This window comes from Eptesicus fuscus, chromosome 10 (assembly GCF_027574615.1).
Source record: "Eptesicus fuscus isolate TK198812 chromosome 10, DD_ASM_mEF_20220401, whole genome shotgun sequence".
Classification (NCBI taxonomy): domain Eukaryota; kingdom Metazoa; phylum Chordata; class Mammalia; order Chiroptera; family Vespertilionidae; genus Eptesicus; species Eptesicus fuscus.
In genome coordinates this window covers 74079726-74103149 of record NC_072482.1, presented here as the reverse complement: position 1 = coordinate 74103149, position 23424 = coordinate 74079726, and the positions used below count along the sequence as shown (strand labels likewise).

General features: G+C 40.9%; 1 protein-coding gene across 1 annotated transcript; it reads right to left on the bottom strand.

Annotated features, from left to right (window-relative positions):
- Window positions 1–1705: 1705 nt before the first annotated feature.
- MTFR2 (mitochondrial fission regulator 2) lies at window positions 1706–15032 on the bottom strand. Its single transcript, XM_008162091.3, has 7 exons — window positions 14937–15032; window positions 12026–12130; window positions 11476–11588; window positions 10318–10550; window positions 7623–7980; window positions 3705–3894; window positions 1706–2583 (listed from the first exon to the last, which is right to left on the bottom strand). The coding sequence occupies exons 1-7, from the start codon at window positions 14997–14999 to the stop codon at window positions 2548–2550; spliced, it is 1098 nt and encodes a 365-aa protein (XP_008160313.2). The 5' UTR covers window positions 15000–15032; the 3' UTR covers window positions 1706–2547.
- Window positions 15033–23424: the final 8392 nt, after the last annotated feature.

Here is a 23424-nt window from a genome sequence, read left to right as displayed (position 1 = left end):
GAGCTCCCTGTGAGGCTGAGGAGACTGCATCACAGCCCAGCTTCTCCCTCACCGGGTCCTGCTCCCTTCCCTGGCAGGGAAGTAGCTTGAGGGCAAACCCAGCAGACTTCCTGCACATCCATCTCTCTCTCTCTCTCTCTCTCTCTCTCTCTCTCTCTCTCTCTCTCTCTCTCTCTCTCTCGGTGACTGCTCCCGGAGAACGCACCTGCACTGTAGCCCTTTTCTGACAATCACTTCACTCTTCCCGACCTGTTTCTGGTGTGTGTTTTATTTTCAATTTAAAACCAATCCAATTGCATACTTAACCTCTCCAACCTAAGGAGAGTCTGTGCTTAATATCCAGCAAAACCTATTTCAAATTCTTTCCTCATTGTTACCATATCAATAGCTGCTTCTCCCCCAACTTAATTTCTATTTAAATTTTATAATTAAAACCCAGATGTTTGCACTGTAAAAGCAAGACTTTGATTCCCCCTCTTCATAACAGCACCAGGCCCCCAGATTCTGCTTCACGCTCCTCAGAAGACTCCCCTCCCTCGCTGCCTTGACAACCACTGCTGTCATTCTCTGCGTATCCCAACCAGTCAAGATTCTGCACAGCATTCATTTCCTCTGGTCTATCTCATAAACTGTTTTGTTTTGTTTTTCATTTTCCAAATATAAAACAGTATTAGAATGCTTTGTCAAATACCCTTGCTCAAACACCTTAGCTTATCAGGATTGACAGCCAACGGGGAAGGAGAATGTACTGGAGTCTAAGGCATCTGAGGAAGAGGGTGGAGAGAGGAACACTTCTAGGCAAGTGAGAGATTGTTTTAATGTCAGGAAGAGAAGCCAGCATTTATGTAACTTGCAAGAACAGACCCATTTTAGCATTCACAGTATATTTAGATACGTTTAAAATGCAATCAAATATGGTTTTATAAATGAGGTATTCGCTATTACGGACAGGTTCATGATGAATCCCTACACTGAATCCCTAACCCTGAGGAACTCTATGGCAAACCAAGAGCACAAATTTAGGCCAGTCCGGAATTTCAAGTCCTGAGCTCACATGTCCCAGGACACCAGAAGTCATACTTCTCAACAGAGGTGGCCCCATGATCAATTCAATCCTGGTGGCATTGTGGTGCTAAAATGTGCTTTTGCAGGAAATTCATTCTGAAATAGACAGAGAAGCCACCCTGCCCTCTCTCACCGCCCCCCCTCCCCCCCCGCCCCCGCCCAAAACAAATCAACTTGAGCACCCTGGTCAGTGTGGCTGTTGGTCAGAACTTCATCATCCTGTACACCTCAAGGTTGTGGGTTCAACTCCTGGTCAGAGCACACATCTAGGTTGCAGGTTTAATCCCTGGTCAGTGCGAGTACGGGAGGCAGCCAATCAATGTTTCTCTCTCACATCAATGTTTTATTTCTTTTTAAATCAACTTGAGCTAGCTCAAGAAATATACTTCTCTTGGCTGAGAGGGGTATTTCCCAAGGGTATCTGCTGGTTGTTGGGGAGGGGTTGTTCTTTATACATTTTTAAATAAGAAAACTACAAAACTAAAAATGCAAGCTACCTTGGGAAATAAAAAGCAGTTATTTCGTTGCGGGAGGTGGGAGGGATGCTCTAATTACCTACAGAACTCATTCAAAAAATAAGTTCAGATTTCCAAACGAAGTAGTAAGAAAAAAATGAATTTGAATTGCTACAAAACACAACCACGTTACAAACGTACATTTATTTTATTTACAAAGGAACAGAGTATAACTATAATGTGGAACAAAATAAAAAGATAGGCATACATATTTACATAGTGAGTATAGGCAAAACTTACGAAGATTCTTTAAATACTAGCATTTATCAAGTGAGTTTCTAAAAAATAATTATCACCTTCAGGAAGAATTTTTAAGAGGTTCAACCTATGTGACTCAAGTTATGACTATCTGAGTGAAGCCATTACATTCTTTAAAAATCTCCCCAATTTCTGGAGGTCAAATAAACCAAATCACTACCAGTTTTTAAAAGATCCAAAGGCTCTTAAATTAGGATGTCATAATTGCTTTAAGAAATTGTTTTTTAAAAACTCAAACATACTATCATTTGCTGAGTGATACAATATAGACTTAGCTTATATTAATTTCTTAATCCATTGAAATGGTTTCTATTACCTTACAATGAGACCGTACTGTTCTCTAATGAGAAACATTAAGCCAGTTACTACTTTGCTCTTAGAAAAACCATTCCAAGTGTGTATTCAGCCTTTAAAAACATGAACATACATGAAAAAAAAAATCAACATTATACCTAATGATCATCAGTAACCAGTTAACTGCTGGATCTTCCAAAACCAGAGACGGGTATTCTTAAAAGTCAAGCCTTTTCAGACCTCTGCACTAACATACCCGGGCACACAGCCTTCCTTTAATTCCATTAACAGAGATTAACGTGCAGTGAGAGACGTGCTGGCGTATCTCTGCATCTCCCCCGTCAGCAGAGACACAGCTTACGTCGCTCACGGCTTGGTCATGACGCCTTTTGTGTTTGTCGGTTCTTCCTTTAGGTCACTGTCCTTTTGACTGTGAAACGTGATGTCCAAACTGAAATAAAACAAATGTTTAACACAGAAATTATTCCAATGTTTTTAAAAAATGGCAGTACTAGCACCACATGACCCCTTGAGGTGTAATTCACTCAACAATGAAGTTACTGAGAGTGGGCTACGTGTCAGGCTCAGCACCTGAAACTACACAAAACGATATGCTCTTTCTCTAAGATGCTCTGGTTGACTGGAGAGAAAATGCTAAGAAAGGTGACCAGTACGAGACAACTCTGTAATACCGCATTCATCCACTGTCGCTGGGAAACAGTACGTTCTATTCAGTATATTCAGTTACCCACGCGAATTTCTTAGGTAACTGAAGGTTTTGAACATCCTAGAATTTTAATGCAGCAAGTTCTAGTCACTGCTCTGACAATCAGATGTGGGGTTACGGTCAGATTACTTAAACACCAGGAGGTTAATTCCCTCATGTGTAAAGTAGGTAATAATAGCCTGGAGATTTTTTATTTGTATTTTTAGGATATTGCTGTTATGAGATGGAAAAAAAAAAACACCCTCAAAATTAGAATTAAGCCTAAATTTTAAAAAGATACTTCAAGTAAGGAACAAGCTTAAGGGTCAAGCGTGTGAAATACAGTGCGGCCCTTTTAAGCAACCAAGAAGCACTGTCACTAAAGATAATAATGATCCCATTTGTTTTAAAAGCACCGTTAACATTCTATTTGACTAAATAACGCAAAGTCTACATTTGACCTAAAACCATGGAGTATTCTCGTGTGACTGTGGTTCGTGTGACCCTATCGCACTGCTCTTCTGTGGCGCTCCCAGCGTTTCAGGCACCCAGTCCACACCGCAGACAGCACCATCAGCAAGCAGCTGTCCGGGATGAACCGTTACAAGCTTGTGCGCATATTTTTCAAACCAAATGTTTTATTTCAAAAACTTCATAGAAGGCTAAAAGCTCAAATGAGCGTGTAAAAGCTAACAAAGACAGAAACACTAGCAGCACCAACAAGTAATTGTGTCCCAAGCACGTCAAACCCGCGGCCGGGCCGGCATGCGTGGGTAGCCCATGCTGCATAATTACTTTACGAGAACTTGAAGGCAAAGATAGGTCATCAATAACACACTTTAGAAAAACTGAAAAATTAACTTTACATTATTAGAGCTCAGCCTTGAAGTTTCTGGACTAGAAAATGGAGAAGACTCCCAAGACCTATTTTCTTTCTCAAAGGAATCATCTTCTTGGAACGCAAATTTCTGCTTCAGTGCCTGGGAAATCAAAGACACCGGGTCCCACTGCGAACTGTGTCTTTTCCTCTTGTGAATGGGTCTGCCTCCAGGTGACCTATTTTTTAAAAAAGTTAATTAATTAAAATTTGTGTAATTTAAGGTCCTTGTTAACAAGCACAGCAGAAATATACCGGTAAGCATAATGTATTACAATCCAATAGGTCAAGAGAGTGAAATTTTTTACCACGAATCAGAAAACCAAGTGGGGCTCTACCACAACCTTGTTATGACCCAGGACTTAATAAAAATCTCTGTGCTGAAGATCTTTATTTTATTTATTTATTTATTTTATTTATTTTTTTTTAATATATTTTATTGATTTTTTACAGAGAGGAAGGGAGAAGGATAGAGAGTTAGAAACATCGATGAGAGAGAAACATCGATCAGCTGCCTCTTGCACACCCCCTACTGGGGATGTGCCCGCAACCAAGGTACATGCCCTTGACCGGAATCGAACCTGGGACCCTTGAGTCCGCAGGCCGACGCTCTATCCACTGAGCCAAACCGGTCTCGGCAAGATCTTTATTTTAAATCACTGAATGTTTCAGGGTGAAATATTAAAAAAATATTTAAGAACTTTTGAAAAAGAGTTCATGAAAAGAAAAGCGTTCGGCTAACTGTTCACTCCATCTTCACTTAATGAGAATATGAAATTCCACTCTCAGCCATTAGACCAGGCTCCTTGTGACACTTTGAGGGCAGAGCAGTATCCTGCTCCCATGGAACATTCTGGGGGCAGATGATCAATGAACATGGAAGCAAGATTACCGGGTACAGCAGTAAGTGCTACGAATAAAATACACGGGTCAACGTGACAGTGACTGGACGAAAGCACTTCAGATGAGATGGTCAGGAAAAGCCTCTTTAGGGAAACGACCAGCAGTCAGCTTAAGAGTCAATGCTGGTGGATTCATCAGGACGGAGCTTGGTGCGTGTGAGAAAGAAGAAAGGAACCAGGACTAGCTGCCGTGCCGCGAGTACCACAAGAAGTAGGACCTGATGTTGGAGAGAAGCCACAGCTGGATCCTGGAGGGACTTACAGGACCCAGCAAAGTGTCTGTACTTTATTCTAAGCACATGGAAAATCACCAGAGGTTTGAAACGGGGAATGGCATGATTGACTTCAATTGCTAAAGGAACACTCTGGTTACTATATGGAAAAGAGCTAAGGAGGCAAGAATGAAAGCCAAGAGACCAGTAAGGAGGCTACTGCAGGGCTCCAAGCTGAATGAGATGGTGGCTGAGGTGGGGGTGGCAGCTGGATCATGAGGGTACAGAAAGTCGAGCTACATACTGATGGAAAAGAAAATGTGAGCTATATACTGATGGAATTTGAGCTATATGGGACAGAAAGGAAAAGAACAAGACAAGGATGATTCCTGGATGTTTGGACTGAGCGACTGGGTGATGGTGTTGCCATTTACTGATATACAAAAGATCTGAGGGAGAACAGGTTTTCAAGATGAGGGAAGGCAGCAGGTAGGAGGGAAGAGCTCTGTTCTGGACACGTGGAGCTTGAGGTACCTGCAAGACAGGCAAATGAAGACGTCGAGCAGGCATTCTTTCACGAAGGCGCGGGGCTCAGAGGAGGGGTCAGGGATGGAATGGTCAGTATGAGAGCCATTAGCACACAGCTGGTATGGGAAGCCATAGGACTAGATGAGACCCCCAAGCAAACAGTGTGGATGGAGAAGAGAAGGGGGCTGAGGGCTGAGGCTTGGGCATGCCAACATTTAGAGACCAGGCTCAGAGGCGGAGTAAGCAAGGGGGCAAGGAGTGAACAACGAGAAGAGGAAAATCAAGTCAGATTTCCTTGAAGCCACGTAAAGAAAGTGTTCGAGGAGGAGGGAACCGCCGACTCTCTCAAACGCTGTCAAGTGGACAAGAGGAGCAGTAAGATCTGACCACTGGATTTAGTAACAGAATCACCGGTGACCTTGACAAGAGCTGTTTTCCCTGCAGTGATGGAAACAGACGCCACGTGACAGTGGGTAGAAGGCAGTGAGAAAGGGAAATAGACTATCGATGACATCGAGAATTTAGATCAGAAAGGAAGAACAATAACAACTGCGGGCATACATGTTTGAAAATGGGAAATAGGCATGAGGAGAGGAATAAATTAAAGAAGGAAAAATGATTATGCAGAAGACAGATGTGATCATTTTAAGTAAAATCCTTGAGAAGATAAGAGAAGGGAAACCAGCGACCACAAGGAGCACCTGGACATGAACAAGGACACGTCACTGGCAGAGAGCATGGCGGCCCATCTGTGAAGACATGGCAGTTTCCTCTGACTTGGAAGTAATGCACAATACGAGTCAGGTGTAGAAACAGGAGAGCAGAGCGGGGTGGAAGGCAGTGTACTGGCCCCTTAGTCATTTCTCCAGTGATGGGAGCAGTCACCATTTTACACTGACTGGGCCCAACGATACCAGTTAGTGATCTAGTTAGATCAAGTGTGTACATACAGACAGAAGGTCTGCTCTGTACTCACTGCTTCAGACAGGGACCAAATCATAACCTCACTGAGAAGAAACGCCGCCCGCCAGAGGGGCTAGGGTGGTTGAGTGTCATTCTGTGCACCGAAGGGATGCCAGTTTGATTCCAGGTTGGGGAGGACAACCAATCGATGTTTCTCTCTCACATCTCTCTTTCTTTGTTTATCTTCCTTCCTTCCTTCCTTCCTTTCTTCCTTCCTTCCCTTCTTCCTTCCTTTCTTGCTCTCTCTCTCTCTCTCTCTCTCTCTCTTTTTCCTCTCCCCTCCCCTCCCCTCCCACCCCCAGCATGTACTTTGGTGAGAATTTTTTTAAAAAGCATGAAATGCCTTATCTGTCCTAACACTATGATATAGAATATAAATTTATTTTCTCCTCAGAAACCTCACTGAGGGATTTCCAGGTGAGCATGCCTGATCTCTGTGAAATCCTACTAAAATGAGAGCAAAGAAACAAAAAAGATGTAGAACCAAAAAGACAAAGAGATTACAAGATGAGAGTAGATAAGAATTGCAATAAAACGTTGAAAGCTGGAAAGCTGATGAAAATGGAGTGGGGAGTGAGCTGCCGTCCTGAAAAGAGGTATTAAGAAAAAGTCTACAAACAGAAAGATAAGCTCCTACCTGGCTTGCATGCCCCGTGTGACTCCCATTTCTCCTGACCAAGAAGGAGACTGAAGAACTTCCTAGGAAAACTCAAGCCCCAAAGAAAAGACAAACAACTACCGAAGCCTGGGGTCTGGCCAACAACGTGACCAGGTTCTCCCCTCATTCACGAAACTGTAAAGCCCGCCCGTTGACACTCCACCTCAAAGCGCCTTCAATCAGCTTTTCGATGTCTCACTTTCAAACATGAATGTTTATGTAATACATGTATTTGGGTCCCACATCACCAGATAATTAAGGTTTCAGAACTACAGCTAGAAACCAAAACAACATTCTACATACCGACTGAACTAAAGACTGTGGTCTAACGATACTGGGAAGATGTAATAAGTGTATGTGTGCGTATGTGTGAGAGGGTAGAATGTCTATGAGAATATATTCCTAATCTTTAACAGTGGGAAGCAAATACAAATAAAATATTAAGAAACAGCAAATAAAGTATGTTGTTTCAAAAACATGGAGCTAATATACTGGAAGAGTCAAAAAATTGAAAATGATTCTCTGGGAGGGGTATGTGGAGTGAAAGGGAATAAAAGATGTATATAGGTTTAGTTTGATAAATATAAATTTTTAAAACATTCTTGATAAAATTTTGGCTCATTTCTCAAATTATGACAACATACCGTTCAATAGCACGAAGTTTAATCTTATTCAGATCCTTTAGAACATCCAACATGTTTGGAACATCTTCGTTTTTCTGGTTTTTTGAATGACGATTATAATTGGTCTTACTAGCACCTGGGTGCTGTTTTTTCATTTCAGTTGCTGTATTATCTGAGTCACAAATATGAGTATATTCTGGCTGCACAAGAGAACATGGAGGCTGCAGAGAAGAAAACTGAGGAGGCAGAGGGGGTGGAGGAGGAGGAGGAGCGGGAAGCACTGAACTTGAAAATGGATCTGGTCTGACACTCAGTTGAGCAGTTCCTGATGATGGCACTTGTCCCAAACCATCAGCCCCATCAGTCGAGTCAAAGGAGCCTAGAAAACAAAGCAGTCTGTTGAAAAATCATGGAAAGTTCTCTTTAACATAACAGTAACCAAAACCAAAACAGAAACAATTTCTGTAATGCTGCTAAAATAATGATGTGGCCAGAAAGGAGAAGCAATCCCATCTGCTTAGGCATTTCTGTAAGAGTCAAACCAAACAGGAAATTTACTTTGAATCCAGTTGAGATTCCCTGTGCTGGCCCTTAAAAGTGGGAATAGGAAGAAACACTTCAAAGAGAAAATAAAAAGTGCTTTTTCAGTAACTCACATACAATCTAAATTTCATCCTCTATTTTAAAAAGCTAAAACATGATCAAGAACTTACAGTAGAAACACTCAGAATGGTCTCTCTATGATAAACACCCAAGCATATATTTTAGGCAAGAGCTTAAGGACGATTAGAGTACAGTGGTCTTCCTTATCCATTTTCACTTTCCATGGTTTGTTACCCAAAGTCAACCTTGGTCCAAAAACATCAAATGGAAATTCCAGAAATAAACGACTCATAAGTTTTAAATTGAGTGCCATTCTAAGTAGCATGATGAAACCTCGTGTTGTCCCGCTCTGGCTCCCCCAGGTCATGAATCATCATCCCTTCATCCAGCATCTCCACACTGTACACACTCCCCACCCATCACTCACTCAGCAGCTGTCCGGGTTATCAGATCGACTGCCGAGGTGTCACAATGCTTGTGTTCAAGTACCCCTTAATTTACTTTATGTTGGCCCCAAAGCAAAACAGTAATGATGCTGGCAACTCGGATATGCCAAAGGGAAGCCCGGAAGTGCTTCCTTTAAGGGAAAAGGTATGTATTTATCGGAAAAAGCATAGTATAATAGGGTTCAGTACTAACCGTGGTTTCAGGCATCCACTGGGAGTCTTGGAACGTACTCCCCTTGGAAAAGCGGGGACTGTTGTACTTAACTTTCTCACAAGAGATTTGCTCCTAAAAGGCTGTATCACATGATTGCTAAAAAATGTGTATTTGCATCTCATTTTTATTATTACACATTATGTAATATCTATATATTATTTATATATGTGTATTTATAGTATAATGTACACATTATATTAATATAAATTATATGTGTGTGTGTGTGTATATATATGTACACCTATGTGTATATCTATAGGTTAAAGCAAGTTTTGTCTCTAAAAGTTTAGAAAAGGATCGTCTAGAGAACATTATTCCCCTAACTAGGTGAAATAGCAGCAGTAACTTCAAACTACAAATTTATGAAACCTCAAATCTTTCAAATTAATGCATTCTTCCTCTTAAATTTCCAATGCTTTTCTTAAGATTTAGAAAAGTTTACTTAGAAAACAGGCTTTCAGTACAAAACTACTATCTACTGCAGTATAGTTAGTTCTTCTTTAAACCAAAACTATCTCCCTCAATATGAATGTCTTTTGTTTTTTTAATCCTCACCTGCTGACATGTTTTTATTGATTTCAGAGAGAGGAAGTGGGGCAGAGAGAGAAGAAACATCGATCAGTTGCCTCACGGATGCGCCCCAACTAGGGATCAAACCTGCAACCTACGTATATGTCCTGACCGTGAACAACCTTTTGGTGTACAGGATGACCCTCCAACCCACTGAGGCACACAGCCAGGGCCAAATGTGTCTTAATTTATTCTAAATAAACATCAAACAAAACATTTTTATATAGCCAACATCTTTTTATATTTAACTAGAGGCCCGGTACATGAAAATTCATGCACTGGAGGGAGGGGTCCCTCAGCCCAGCCTGCCCGCTCTCATAGTCCGGGAGCCCTCAGGGGCGGGAGGTGACCCGGCGATCAGGGGAAGGCAACGCCCCCATCACACCTCTGCTGCTGCCACTGCTGGCAGCGCAAGCCTGGGCCGGCCCTGGTTACCTGAGCCTCGGGTGGCCCTGGGTGGCTGGGGAGCTGCCATCCTAGGCTTGCCTGCACCTCGGGCTGGCCCTGGGCGGCTGTGGGGCTGAGGGGACTGGGGGTCTCTGGAAGCAGGCGTGCGGAGCGGCTGGACCCGCCTGGGGGAAGGCCCGGCCATGCCACGTGCCTGCCGCCCCAGCAGGGCTGAGGGGACTGGGCGCTGTCATCTTGTGGCTGTGGGTGCCGCCATATTTTAGGGCATGGCAGTCAATTAGCATATTCCCTCCTTATTGGTTGTGGGTGTCACCATCTTTGTGAGGGCATGGCAGTCAATTAGCATATTCTCTCTTTATTAGATAGGATGACATTCATGAAATATATAAACATCAAGCATTCTTATTCAGAACTGTACTGACTTAAATACTAGGCAAGTATCTTCTACCTGAAACAAAAATCCAATGTTACTTACCAGAATTAGTACTGTTTTTCAGTTCCTGCATTTGCACAATTGCAGCAATCTGAGAACGAAGAGAAGCTAGCTCGTCTTCAAGGGCAGCTATTTTTTTAATTGCAGCTTCATTTACAGGCTGAGAACTTTTCATTGGTTTGTTATGTCTTAGACAAGGTGAGAGTGGATCCCGAACTAGTTGCAAAGGATGGAAAACCTCAGTCTTCTCTTCCTCATTTTTCCATATACCACTTCTGTGGGTGGAAAGAAGGAAGAAATGGGGATGAAGAGGGGGAGGGAAATTTTCCAAAAGGAATACATTATTTCAGTCCAAGAGGAATACAGACACCAAGACAAAATCAGAGTAGCTCTCTTTATCCCATGACTTATCTCTAGACTCACTGGGGACAAACACAACATCTTATGTAACTGTGTATTCTCAGTATGTAGAACAGAAATTAACCTTTAATAGGTGACCAATAAGTGGTCAGTGAACGAAGGAACAAGCCCTGCTTTTAGACTGTAAAACAAAAATAATTATTCTGTAACTGTTCTGCCTATTCACTTTAAACACATGACAAGTTGTTTTATTTAGAAATTCTGTGTTCTGAATACACAGTACTTAAAGACCTTATATTCAGTACAATGTTAAGAGTAAATTTATGGTATTCTAATTTTTTGAAAATTGATAAACCAGTTTGACATGTCAAATATTTAGTCATAATATTTCAATAATTGACCCTGATTGTGCTTATAGCCTGCATCTGAATATACTAACCCATGCTAGTATTCCCTAGGAGAAAACACACACAAATGTTGAAATAATGTTTAACATCATTGCCTGTAAGAGCTAGGTAAGTTTTGAATGAATATATGAAATAAAATAAAACTAGTTATCAAGTACAGGAAATAGCTTTCTCATAAATATAAACATAGTGACTGTGATACTGTTTTAATATCATTCCATCCTAGGCCTGGTGTTAGATTTAAATGTTCAGTAAGAAAAACTGGCTAAACATGAGGAACAAGCAGTCACCCTTATTAGGAAAATATTAGTCAGATACAATGCATCAAAGAGACAGACAAAACAAGAAGGCCCACTGAGTCTGAACTTGAACACGTCCAAAAATTCAGATTACAGCCCATACCCCACCTTCCAAGGTAAGTATATAAATTTACCGAAATCTGAGATAAATGGATTCTTCATCATTTGCCACACACAAAATATCAGCAAAGGATGGAACTACAGAGCCACAGTTAGCAGAGTCTACAGAGTTCAAGAGTGGGATCAGCTAAAAGAAAAAAGGAAAACAAAGTCAGAGCTCTGTAGAGAGTGGGGCGGAGACACATGCCATGGAAATTAAATATGTTAAAAATCCAAGAGGGAAAAGGGATATTCAATAGAAAACCATGCACCTATTAGTAAGAAAAAATACTGAGGAAAATATTATTCCAAAGTCCATACGTGTAGCAATATTCTCTCCCCTGGTTAATGTCATCTATCATAAGTCACAAACTAGAAGAATAAAATACTTGGTATTGCTTTGCACCTGCCCATCTTTGAATGTAATTATTTAAAGAAATAAACACAAAAACATACGTGAAATGACTTGTTTCCAGGAATAAAGGTTTTTGCAGGAAATATTTATTCTTTTGTTCTATCCTGTATCCCTTGGGTTACCAGGATTATTTTATACAGTGATTAAACATTGCGTGTTGACTGACATACCTCAAAATCAGGCCTGCGACAGGCTTCTAAAGGAAGAATTTTCCCAATAATACGAACAATACTCCGAGCTGATCCATAACCTTTGTTTTCCCAAATCTGCAAAACCTATTGAAACATAAAGCGTTGTTTTAAAAAGTACTCTATTTTAAGTATGTTTATATATCTAATGTAAAAGATGCAATCACATTTATTTTTTTAAAAGAAAATACAGCCCTAACCGGTTTGGCTCAGTGGATAGAGCATCAGCTGCGGACTGAAGGGTCCCAGGTTCGATTCCGATCAAGGGCATGTACCTCGATTGCAGGCACATCCCCAGTGGGGTTGTGCAGGAGGCAGCTGACCGATGTTTCTCTCTCATCGATGTTTTGAACTCTCTATCCCTCTCCCTTCCTCTCTGTTGAAAAATCAATAAATTTTTAAAAAATAAAAGAAAATAAATAAATAAAAGAAAATACAGAATGGTGTTCTCAAAGTCTTGTCTTCCAAGTATTACACCAAACCAGATCTCAATTCAGACATTTCAAGCAATTAAAGGTGATACCTGGCCAGTGGCGTCCACAGTGAACAGTGTGGCCTAGAGGATATAGATACCAGAGCTATTAACACTAGAATCTCTGCCAGCCTGAGCAATTATATTTAAAGTGTCCTGCTACCACTCATGTGTGCCCTCGCTAAGAACCACAGGCCTAGAGGCTTCACTACAGTGAGAGCTATGTACTACACATAAATAGTCACCTTATTCTTGATTCACTTGAATGGTACGTTCATATCTTGCTCTCCAATTTCCATCCTGACAAACTTCTACCCTCCTAACTCTCATTCCTTCATTGCCATGACCATCTTCATCATTTTTATGATTTCACCTCCTTCTTCCATTCCTGATCTAGGACCCTCATTTTTTTTTTAATCCTCACCTGAGGATATGTTTACTGATTTCAGAGAGGTAGGAAGGGAGGGAGAAAAAGAGAGAGAGAGAGAGAGAGAGAGAGAGAAACATCATCAATGGTTGCTCCTATATGTGCCCGGACCAGGGATGGAACCCATAACTTTTTGGTGTACAAGATGATCTCCCTTTTTGTTTTTTTAGCTGATTGATGAGAGAGAGAGAGAGAGAGAGAGAGAGAGAGAGAGAGAGAGAGAGAGAGACACATTGATTTGTTGTTTCACTTATTTATGCATTCTTTGGTTGATTCTTGTATGTGCCCTGACTGGGGATCAAACCTACAGCCTTGGCATATTGAGAAGATGCTCCAACCAACTGAGCCATCTGACCAGGGCCCCTCATTTTGACTTGACTTTCATACCAAGCAGGGATTTTCAAGTTGTTTCAGTGATATGCTCTCAAAAATGGCTCATCCTTTTGATATGTGTTCTCATATTACTAATGGATAAACTACCCACACTACAACAATATTTACAAAGATTACTCTGCACAGGTATTCTGCAACCCCTTCATTACATGTTATGTTCTCTGTGTCGCCCAAAGTCATTGCCAATCTCGGAAATCCCCAACACCACTACTTTCATCACCTACAAGTGGTCTCACCTCTCCTATTACTGAGGAAATCGAGGACTATGAGTTGATATAGTTCAATTTTCACTCCTCTCCATTCAAAATCTCCCCACCGTCACTCACTTTTATTCTACTCTTGACTGTCCAGCTTCTGTCCAAGGCTTATTTATTTATAGGCTCTGCCCAAGTACCTTTTTCAGGGCATTGCTCAATCACTCTCATTTGTATCTTAAATATTTTCCTGTCTATAAGGGTCTTCCCCAGTGCGTGCAAACATGATGAAGTTACTTCTAACACTGAAAAGAAAACTATTCATCCCTGCTGCCCCTTCAAGTTGATGGCCTCTCTTGATTTCTTTTCACAAATTTTTCGAAAGAAGATTGCTGGTGCCCACCGCCCTTCTTCAGTTGAATATCCAACTACTGAAATCCCTAAAGGCACCAATAATAGAATGAAAAATCTTCAACTATTACTCAGTCCTCGTTATCTTCAACATCACTATTTCTGAAATTCAGAATGCTTCAATGACATCGTCCATTATGTCATTAAAGTCCATCAGGTCAAATCTCAAACTAACATAGATAACTCCAAATCTGAATCAAGTCTTTTCTTTCCTACATTCTAGGACCATTTATCCCATTATCTGCAGGATATTTGTACTTGTCTATTCTAACAGCACAGCTGGCTGACCTTATCTCCCTACTCAAACTAGTTCCTCATACTGAGTTGCCTATTTATAAGAATGAAACCATCATTCTTCAACTTTCTTTTACTTAAAATCTTGAAATTATCCTTGACTACTCTCTTCTAATTCATATACCAAATAGTCTATTCTATAAACCCCACTACTATTTGTGTCTTATATTCAGTCTTGTATTATACTTATCTGCAATGTTGGCTAGTCCTCATATTTTTAAATACCATAAATACAAGAACCATGTATTGCTATTCTGTATCAACTACCAAACCAAGTATATTGTCTTAGATGTAGTAGATGCTCAGTAAGTAGACAAAATTGGATTTGCTTTTCATTCTCAGACTTAAGTCATCCTCTCTCCTTCTGACTTATTCTGAATATTTTGAGCTATAACTTGCCATTTACCTTAACAAAATGATTAGACGATTAAAAATGTAATTTACCTATGCAATAAAAGGAATTCCATGAAGGTCATGTCTATATTTTGTTTGTTTGCATCTTTTGTTGGCATTTGACCCATCAGGTAAATAGGTTCCTAATAATTGTATCCCTTTTTAAAATCAAACTATCAAAGGTAAACTATTGCAAACTCACCGTAGTCGCACCTATTTCACCTTAAATGTTTACATATAAATCATTTTCAAAATGAGACCCAAGAACAAATACAACAGGTTCATCCAAATCCATTAAAAAACATTTACCTGGTCCATGGGAACACCGAAATATGCCAGTATCTCTCTTAAGATATTCAATATGAAAGACATTGATGAAGCAAACACAGAAGCAAATTCAAGGGAACATTATCAGTTTCTTGATACCTTCAGCAAAAATAAATAAATAAAAATTAGAGAATGTTACTCTTGACAAATAAATAGTTGCCGTATAAATTGTATGAAATAAGCTGGAAGTCCTATCATTACACATTACACCATCAACTAATCTCTTGAGGCCAGCATTATTTTGAAGGACGTCAAAGAGAGAGGGAATGGGGACTGGGGAAGGCTTGGTAAAGGAAACTTCAACTGATCAGTTAAATTGCATTACAAGTTCATAGGGTGTTTAAGCCTAATAAATATCCATCAGCAGCAGACTGGACACTCAGCAGAGAAGCCTTCGAGTTGGTTGGGGCAGAGGAGCTCCCTCGGATCTGACAGCGGTGGACGGGTTCGGGAGAAGGATGTGTTCAGCCCACCCTTGAAAGCAGGCAGGGAGCCGACATAGGTGCCTTTTAAAGAAATGCACCCCCTCGCTCGTTTCAAAGAAAAGGAACGTGAACCCCAAACCGGTGACTTCCCTCGGTCACCCAACTAGTATGTAACTGGCCGAGACTAGCGCGCGGTTGCTCCCACGCTCTGGCCGCGTGAGTCCCTGGGCGCTCTCCGAACCAGCAGAGTCGCCCCGCTCACCTTCCTCCCAAGCCGAGCCCCCCGCCAACTCGGGGACACCGAGGGGCGGTCGTTCAGGAACACAGGCTCGGAATCCCCAGTCGACTAAGCCCGACGAGCGCTCCAGCTGGTTCGGGAACGCTCAGACGCGTGTCCGCCCGCGCGCCTCGGCCTGAGGGCCACCGGCGGTAACAACGCCCGCAGCGACCCGGGTCTGGACCCCGGAGTCCTCCCTCAGCCCGGGCCACCCCACCTGCTCCCCGGTCCCGCTACTTCCGCGTCCCTGGACCAAAATCAAACTCCGCGGGCCGTGACGTGAGCCCGATATGATTGGACAAGGCTGAAGATTGCTGCTCGTGATTGGTTGTACGATAACCAATCAGGTTACTGTTATTTGGACAGACTGCTAGGATATTTTTTTCCTTTTTTTAAGAGGGCGGGCTTTCCGCGAGACAACCAATAGAAACCATAGGCAGCTGGTGGGCGGGGCAGGCTGCAAAGGGAGGCGCGCGACGCGGTGTTGGCTCCCGGTGCTGTCCAATACGGAGTGTCTACAGCCGGGCGTTATGGAATCGTTATGGGCCCTGGAGCCAGGCCCGCGATCCGAAGTTCCTGCTCCACACAGATCTGCGCAGAAAAGTCTTTGTCACCCCTTCCCCCAGACCGGAAATGGGGCCACTCTCCAAGGTCGCTGGCCTTTTATTGTTTGGTCATTTATTCGTTCAATGAGTGAACATAGGCTTATGGGACTAGCAGGAGCTCAGCACTGTCCTCGAGGGATCTGCAGCTTTACAGTACCTAGAATGTCCGTTCACGAAACGCTCCTGGTTATCCAGGCTGCCAAATCCGGGCTGGACACGGACCTGGCCTCGCCCTGGATGGCAAAGTGATCACTAAGTCATGACACAGGTGATATTCCAATTTTCAATTCTCATCTGAGGTTACTGGCTTCCTAAGAGACAAGAGCTTTCTCTTCTCGTACTTTAGCGAGGGATGAATTACTTATATGACTACCTAAGATCAACTGTGCACGGGGAATTGCAATGATGGGCAAGACAGGTAAGGTCCCTACCTTCTAGTGGAGACTGGAAAGAGGCTTTCTCTGAGCACCATATATAAAGAGCATCTCTCCCCTCTCCTTCCTACTTTTCTTAATAGCACTTGTCACCTTGTATAGTGCACGGTGGGGCAAAAGTAGGTTTACAGTTGTACTTGAAACAGTTTATTCTTGTGTTATTTTCCATCCAAACAACTGTAAACCTACTTTTTGCCTGGCCCTGTATTTATGCTCCCCCTGCAGCCAAACTAAACTGTGAACTCCAGAACAGGAGCTTTGTTTTGACCCCTGCTGTATCTTCAGTGCTTTAGAAGCCTGGTACTATATCTATGCTAATAAAAGGGTAATATGCTAATTAGGCCAGATAGACTGGTCTTCCAGACGTGATGATTAGGGGCAATCAGGCCAGCAGGGGAGAGCAGTTAGGGGCAATCAGGCCGGCAGGCAGAGGGGTTAGGGGCAATCAGGCAGGCAGGCAGGTGAGCGGTTAGGAGCCAGTAGTCCCAGATTGGAGAGGGTGCAGGCCGGGCTGAGGGACACCGCCCCCCCCCACCCCCACCCCATGCACTGGGCCGCTAGTATATAATAAGCATTTAACCAATTTGTTGAATAAAATAATTGGATATGGAATGAGAGAAAACAATCACCAAGTATGGTTTGCAAATTAAGCAACTGGCAGAACACTAGTGATTGTAAATGACAGGCCCAGATCTTCGCAGAAAAAAATTTGTCTATATTAAGATGAAAGTAGGGGCAGAAGAGTGTCGAGCAATATATAAGGCTAATGGATAAGCAGTCCTACGTGAAATTAGTAAATTACAATATTCTCAATATCTCTTGCCCTTCTCTTTTGCCCTCAGAAGTAATGATCTTAACACCTTATCCCATTCCAGTGTGATATCAAACAGCACATAATAGTGGCCAGAACAAAAGCATCCCTTGAAAATATAACAGGAACCAGCACTAACGCCTCCTTCAGGCTGTACTATTAATAGAACTCAACATTCAGCTCTGAATTAGATAAAAGGTGGGCCCAGGTCAAATGCTACAGCCCCCATGAACGCTTTGCTGACTTCCCCGCAAAATTAATTTTTCAGACCCTTTCTCCATTTTGTTTACTAAAGCATTCATTCATACTATATCTACATACATCTTGATAATCTTGAGATTTGACTTTTTCAATTGTTCATTTTTATGTGAAATTATTTTTCTCAACTTTGAGAATGCAGGATTCAGAAAAGCTTCTGACTTTAATGGAGCTACCTTTATACTGATTTCGACTAATGTTCAGAAATATGGTTGGTGGCTTGCTTTCTAAGACTTTCCTAGCTATATTCCCCTCAAGTTTAATCTAGTCCTCTTCATCTATTGTCTCTCTCCTGCTTAATTTTATTCCATTTTCAGTACTTTCTCCTCAGTATGAGTCTGGTCTCTAAAATGCAGTTTTGTCTTGGCAGGTCCGTTTTGAGATTTCACTGGGTTACACTACTCCATTCCTTATGTGGGTACCTTGCACTATTAGAGAGGGGGAAAACCTCATTTCAGCTGGCTGATGTGGGATTCCCCATTTCTCATCTATCAGATGCTATCCCAATTCCTCTACTGGCATAGAAATCAATACCAAGCAGGTTGGTGGTTTGCCCCATTTGCTGATATTTGGGGGTTCATGAGAAAAGCTTCTCACCTAGTTTAATTGCAAATGCCATCCACAGTTATTCGGTTTGGTAAGTAGGTGTGTTTTTTTAGAACCACTAATATATGGTCTGAATCCCCAAGATCAAGAATTAATTAACCTATGCACTCATTGCCAGGTATACTTTTTCAGTGAATTAATGGAGAGAAGCTGAGGGCTAGATTGGACCAAGACTAGGAAGATGTGTATTTAGTCTTACAAACTGCCCAGAACTCCATTAGCCTTGTGACCTACACCTAACTTTTAGATAAACTCAAATTACTGTAATTATCCTATATAATAGAGGTAATATGAAATTGACCATCACTCCAACACACAAGATGGCCACCCCCATGTGGATACAAGACGGCTGCCACAAGATGGCCAGCAGGGGAGGGCAGTTGGGGGCAACCAGACCTGCAGGGGAGGGCAGTTGGGGGTGACCCGGCCTGCAGGGGAGGGCAGTTGGGGGTGACCCAGCCTGCAGGGGAGGGCAGTTGGGGGTGACCCGGCCTGCAGGGGAGCAGTTAGGCGTCGATAAGGCTGGCAGGGGAGTGGTTAGGGGGTGATCCGGCTGGCAGGCAGAAGCAGTTAGGGGCAATCAGGCAGGCAAGCAGTTAGGAGCCAGCAGTCCTCGATTATGAGAGGGATGTCCGACTGGGATCGAGCCTAAACAGGCAGTCAGACATCCCTCGAGTGTGCAGGCTGGGCTGAGGGACACCCCCCCACCATGCACGAATTTCATGCATCAGACCTCGTCTTAAATAATGGGGCAGAATACAACCAAAGTATGCAATAGCCTCTCCGACCTTAACTGTAAGTCTCATGAAAGGGTGATCTCCATATTGGGATGTACATGCCCATAAAATTAAGTTTTATAACTTCAAAAAGAAAAATACTTAGGGCCTTTTTCCCTGTTGTGTCTATGCTTGAAGCCTCTCAGGGTAGTAGTGACACAGTGAATTTAAACAGACCAGTGCTATTTAAGTTTACACACCTCTTAAAGGGTCATTTAAACTCTATATTTATTCAAAAATTTTAAGAGACGAAGACCAAGATTTTCCTTGATATTAAAATGTTTCAAATTAAAACCTGAAAATTTCCTTTTTTTCTATCGACAATTAAAATGATCAAGTAATGAAAAACAGGGGCCTATTATATCTAAATTGCTATTTACTTATGATGTAATATGAAAATTACAAAATCTAAGTTAAATGTTTATAGTAAAAATCAGGTTTTATTTGAAACTTTAATTTATATAAAAGCAAGCCTAGATTATGTTTAGCGTTTGAATCCAAGTCATTTTAACTACTATTTTTCAACAAAATTTATACTATAGCTAGACCTCTCGAAAAGCAAAAAAAAAGGTTAACTGATGTTTGATTTTCCTGATTCCATTTTTTTAGATTTGTGACTTGATAGATTCTGTAATCTGTTTTCTGATACAATCATATGCTCACAAGTAGAAATGCTTTGACTCTTATCAATCACTTAAGTAAAACCTAGAACACAGGAAAAATAGTTAAAAGGATGTCCTGCCAGTCTTCTGGATCATCCAGAGTACATCAGTACTCCCAATGTTTCCATTTAATCCTTTCATTTTTAGCAGTAACTCATACTTTTAACAAGAAAAAATTCTTCATAAAAATGCCAGATAACATATTCTGATTGCCTTACAGCTAACAGCAAATTGTCATCCAAGAATTGGCATATAAGGATGGAACCTGCAATCTGTATACCAGCTGAGGCAGGGATGAGCATCTTTTATCACAGTATCATGGAGGGTGGAAGGGAGGAAGCACTTTTATTTTGGAAGTTGAGTATCATCAAATATATGCATAAAAATAATTGTATACTGACATTAAACAGATAAATTATTTTATTATAACCATCTTTATATGCATATATTGGTGATGCTATTCAACTTCTTTCAAAAAGTTCAAAGTGTATTTAACATTCCCCTCATGGCAGTCTTAGAAGTACCTTGGAATCTTAATGAAGTTTACTGTTTTCCCTTTCTAGTACAAGACAGAAAAATTAGGGCCTTTCATAGTCAAGGACTAGATAATAGCAAGTAAACCACTATCCTGGTAGATGAGAATCTTCTTTACTTTTCTGTGGCCCTTTACAGTCCATGAAATTTGCAACCACTATGATAGCACCAAATCACTGCCAAATAGTTCATGCTGTGGATATTAAATCCTTGCAATTCAGCTAACTGTCCAGTGTATTTACTATTGTCTGCTTTTATTAAAGGGAGGGCTCATTATTACTCAATCAGGAAGTTGGGCAAAACCAAAAGATTAAGAAAAATTTGATTCCAATTCTTATGGGAATAGCATTAAAACCCACTTGCCCAATCCTTTTCTACTTACAATAATCAAAATTATCTCCTGCATTTTAAGAGTGCTACAAATCAATTCACTGTTGTAAAACACCTAAAATATCTGTAGGAAAAATGTTCTTTTAATTGAGATATTTGAGGGTATTTTTTTCTAGTAGTGGTGGTGAAATGCCATCCTAATGCCCATTTTCTTTAAACACTGGGATCCATTTTTATAGGCTAAAGTATAATGAGGTAACAATGTAGAGAAAATTAAATATGCAACTTTGGCTTCATTCTCATAACTGATGCACACTAATCATCAGTAATCATTACTAATCATTTCTGAAAAACCAGGAGTCCAGCTCATAAATCAAGTCTCCTAGGCTCCAGAGTCAGACAATGGAACACAACTAATTTTGACATATTTCTAGATTCCAAGAAAATGAGTAATAACAAACCTTGTTTACTTAAAACTTCATTAATGTAAGAATCCTAATTTTTAATATCTACTCCAATTAATTTAGACCCTTGACATTCAGATTTAAAAATAAAAGTTTCAACTATTTGAGAACCCTAAATATATTTAACAGATAATACTCTAAAATTTTGTTAAGGGATATCAGTGTCTACTACAAGAGACTATACAATCCCATGACAATGAAGTTTATTTCTCCATTTGCCTTCCCTATCTAGTGTCTTCATGGATTGAGATAAGTCTATACTTCTCTTTATGAATATAAAAGGAATATGTTTTGTATGGTAACAAAAAGTATATCCCAATCTAGTTGAAGCCCAAAAAGAAGAGCAATTATGTAAATTTTTTTAAAAAGTTGAATATTATGTCCCTAATAAATAAGACAGCATACTTTAGAGAACTGGTATATAACATTAAAATTACCTAGTGATATTAAACATACTTACAAGAGTTATTTCCCTAACTAAGTTTTAAAAGGATAATCTGCCATTTGTATTAGACAAAATCTACTTGTCTCAGTATACACATTTCTGTGAAAATGCTTGTTTAAAGTTGACAGAATGGCCCATTTTAAAATTTTCAAATAAATTGTAAAAGGGGCACTGTAAGAATACCAGATCTTACTCAAAGACTAACTTAAAAAAACAACAACTTTTTAGTTATTAACTGAGTGCTGTGTTTTTAGAAAGAAAAGTAATGCTGATTCTCCATTATAATATTACTAGAGGCCCGATGCATGAAGATTCATGCAAGAATGGGCCTTCCTTCCCCTGGCTGCTGGCACCACCTTCGCTCTGGCTGGAGCCCTTTCCCCCCCACCCCCACCCCCCAGCCCAGAGCCGCCTTTCCGCCTTCCCACAGGCCCAGAGTGGCTGAGGTGGTGCGGAACACCTGCGTCATCGCAAGCGTCCCACCCCGCCCCTGGCCACTCGGCACCCACGTATGCAAATTAACCCTCCATCTTTGTTGGGCTAATTTGCATACTCACTCCTGATTGGCTGGTGGACATCACAAAGGTATAGTCAATTAGCATGTTACTCTTTTATTAGGTAGATGGCTGATGAGTTCCTGTATTATTACAGGAATAGAAGGGCTAACCTGGGAATCTGAATCCCTGCATTCTCTAATAATGACCTGGAACTATTCCCTGTAAAAGTTCCCATTTTTCCCAGGGAAACAAAAAAAAACCACTATATAAAGGTTTGAGTAGTTTTATAAAGTATCAACACCCTCAAAAAAGCCACACCACACCACACCAATAATTTTCCTAAGAGATTAATTGGTATTCTAAAATCTAGAAATTGGCTATAGAAATCAGTTGCATAAAACAGACACAGGTATAATCTCAAAATCAGGTAAACAAACAGCTATTACCACTTATGACATTTTTATTGGCATATGACAATTTACAAGAGTCCCTGTTGCATTATACATCACACTGAGTAAGAATCGTTGAGCCATCTACATTCATTCTTATTAGGTAATATTTTCATCTCAAATTATAATTCCCAACACTTGATTTTAACGGTGACAAAAGGAAACGATAGTAATTCCTTAGAGTAGGCCGTAATTGGGAAAACCTATTTTGCTTTTTATATTAAAATTCGAAGATATTGAAAGGTATACACATCTAAAGACTGAGTCATGGCCTTCTTAAACAGCTATCGGTTCTGGAAATACCCTTTGGTTGGTTTTTATTTTCCTTCTCTGGGCAAAAGGGAATGTTAATGCAGATACCGAGTCATTCTTTTTCTGGCACTTGTAAACAAATATCCTTACCAAGAGAAACCATTTAACTTTTATAACATCAGGAAATGTGGAATTAAATTGTGGTTTTAAAATACACACAGCCCTGGCTGATGTGGCTGTTGTTTGGAGTGTTATCTGTACACCACAAGGTGGCAGGTTCAATTCCCTGGTCAGGGTACGAGCAGAAGGCAAGTAACTGATCAATGTTTCTCTCCCCCCGCCTCCCACCCCCGCCCCCACCCCTTTCCTCTCTAAATCAATTTAAAATAAAAACACACAGACTACTTTTTATATGCTTGACTTTTTCTGAAAAAGACAACATTCACAATCATCCTTCCTACTATATTCTGGTAGCATGCTCTTTCCTCAATTTTAATTGAATAAAGTAATGGAATCCTAAACATATCTGGGTTAAAGCAATGCACCTGCACTGCTTAAAATATAACTTGATAGGACTTAAGTAGCTTTATTCCCAACTCCCTATTAAATAATTTCTCAGCAAATTCCCTTTTTCCTGTTGTCTTA

Bases quoted from the DNA above. Each gene is read 5' to 3' on its own strand.
- MTFR2 (XM_008162091.3), bottom strand. From the start codon at position 14,999: ATGTCTTTCATATTGAATATCTTAAGAGAGATACTGGCATATTTCGGT. The intron at 10,551-11,475 runs GTAAATTTATAT...TTCCACCCACAG, and splicing joins TCCATTTATCTCAGATTTCG to AAGTGGTATATGGAAAAATG. The intron at 3,895-7,622 runs GTATGTTGTCAT...TTTAAAAAATAG, and splicing joins AAACTTCGTGCTATTGAACG to GTCACCTGGAGGCAGACCCA.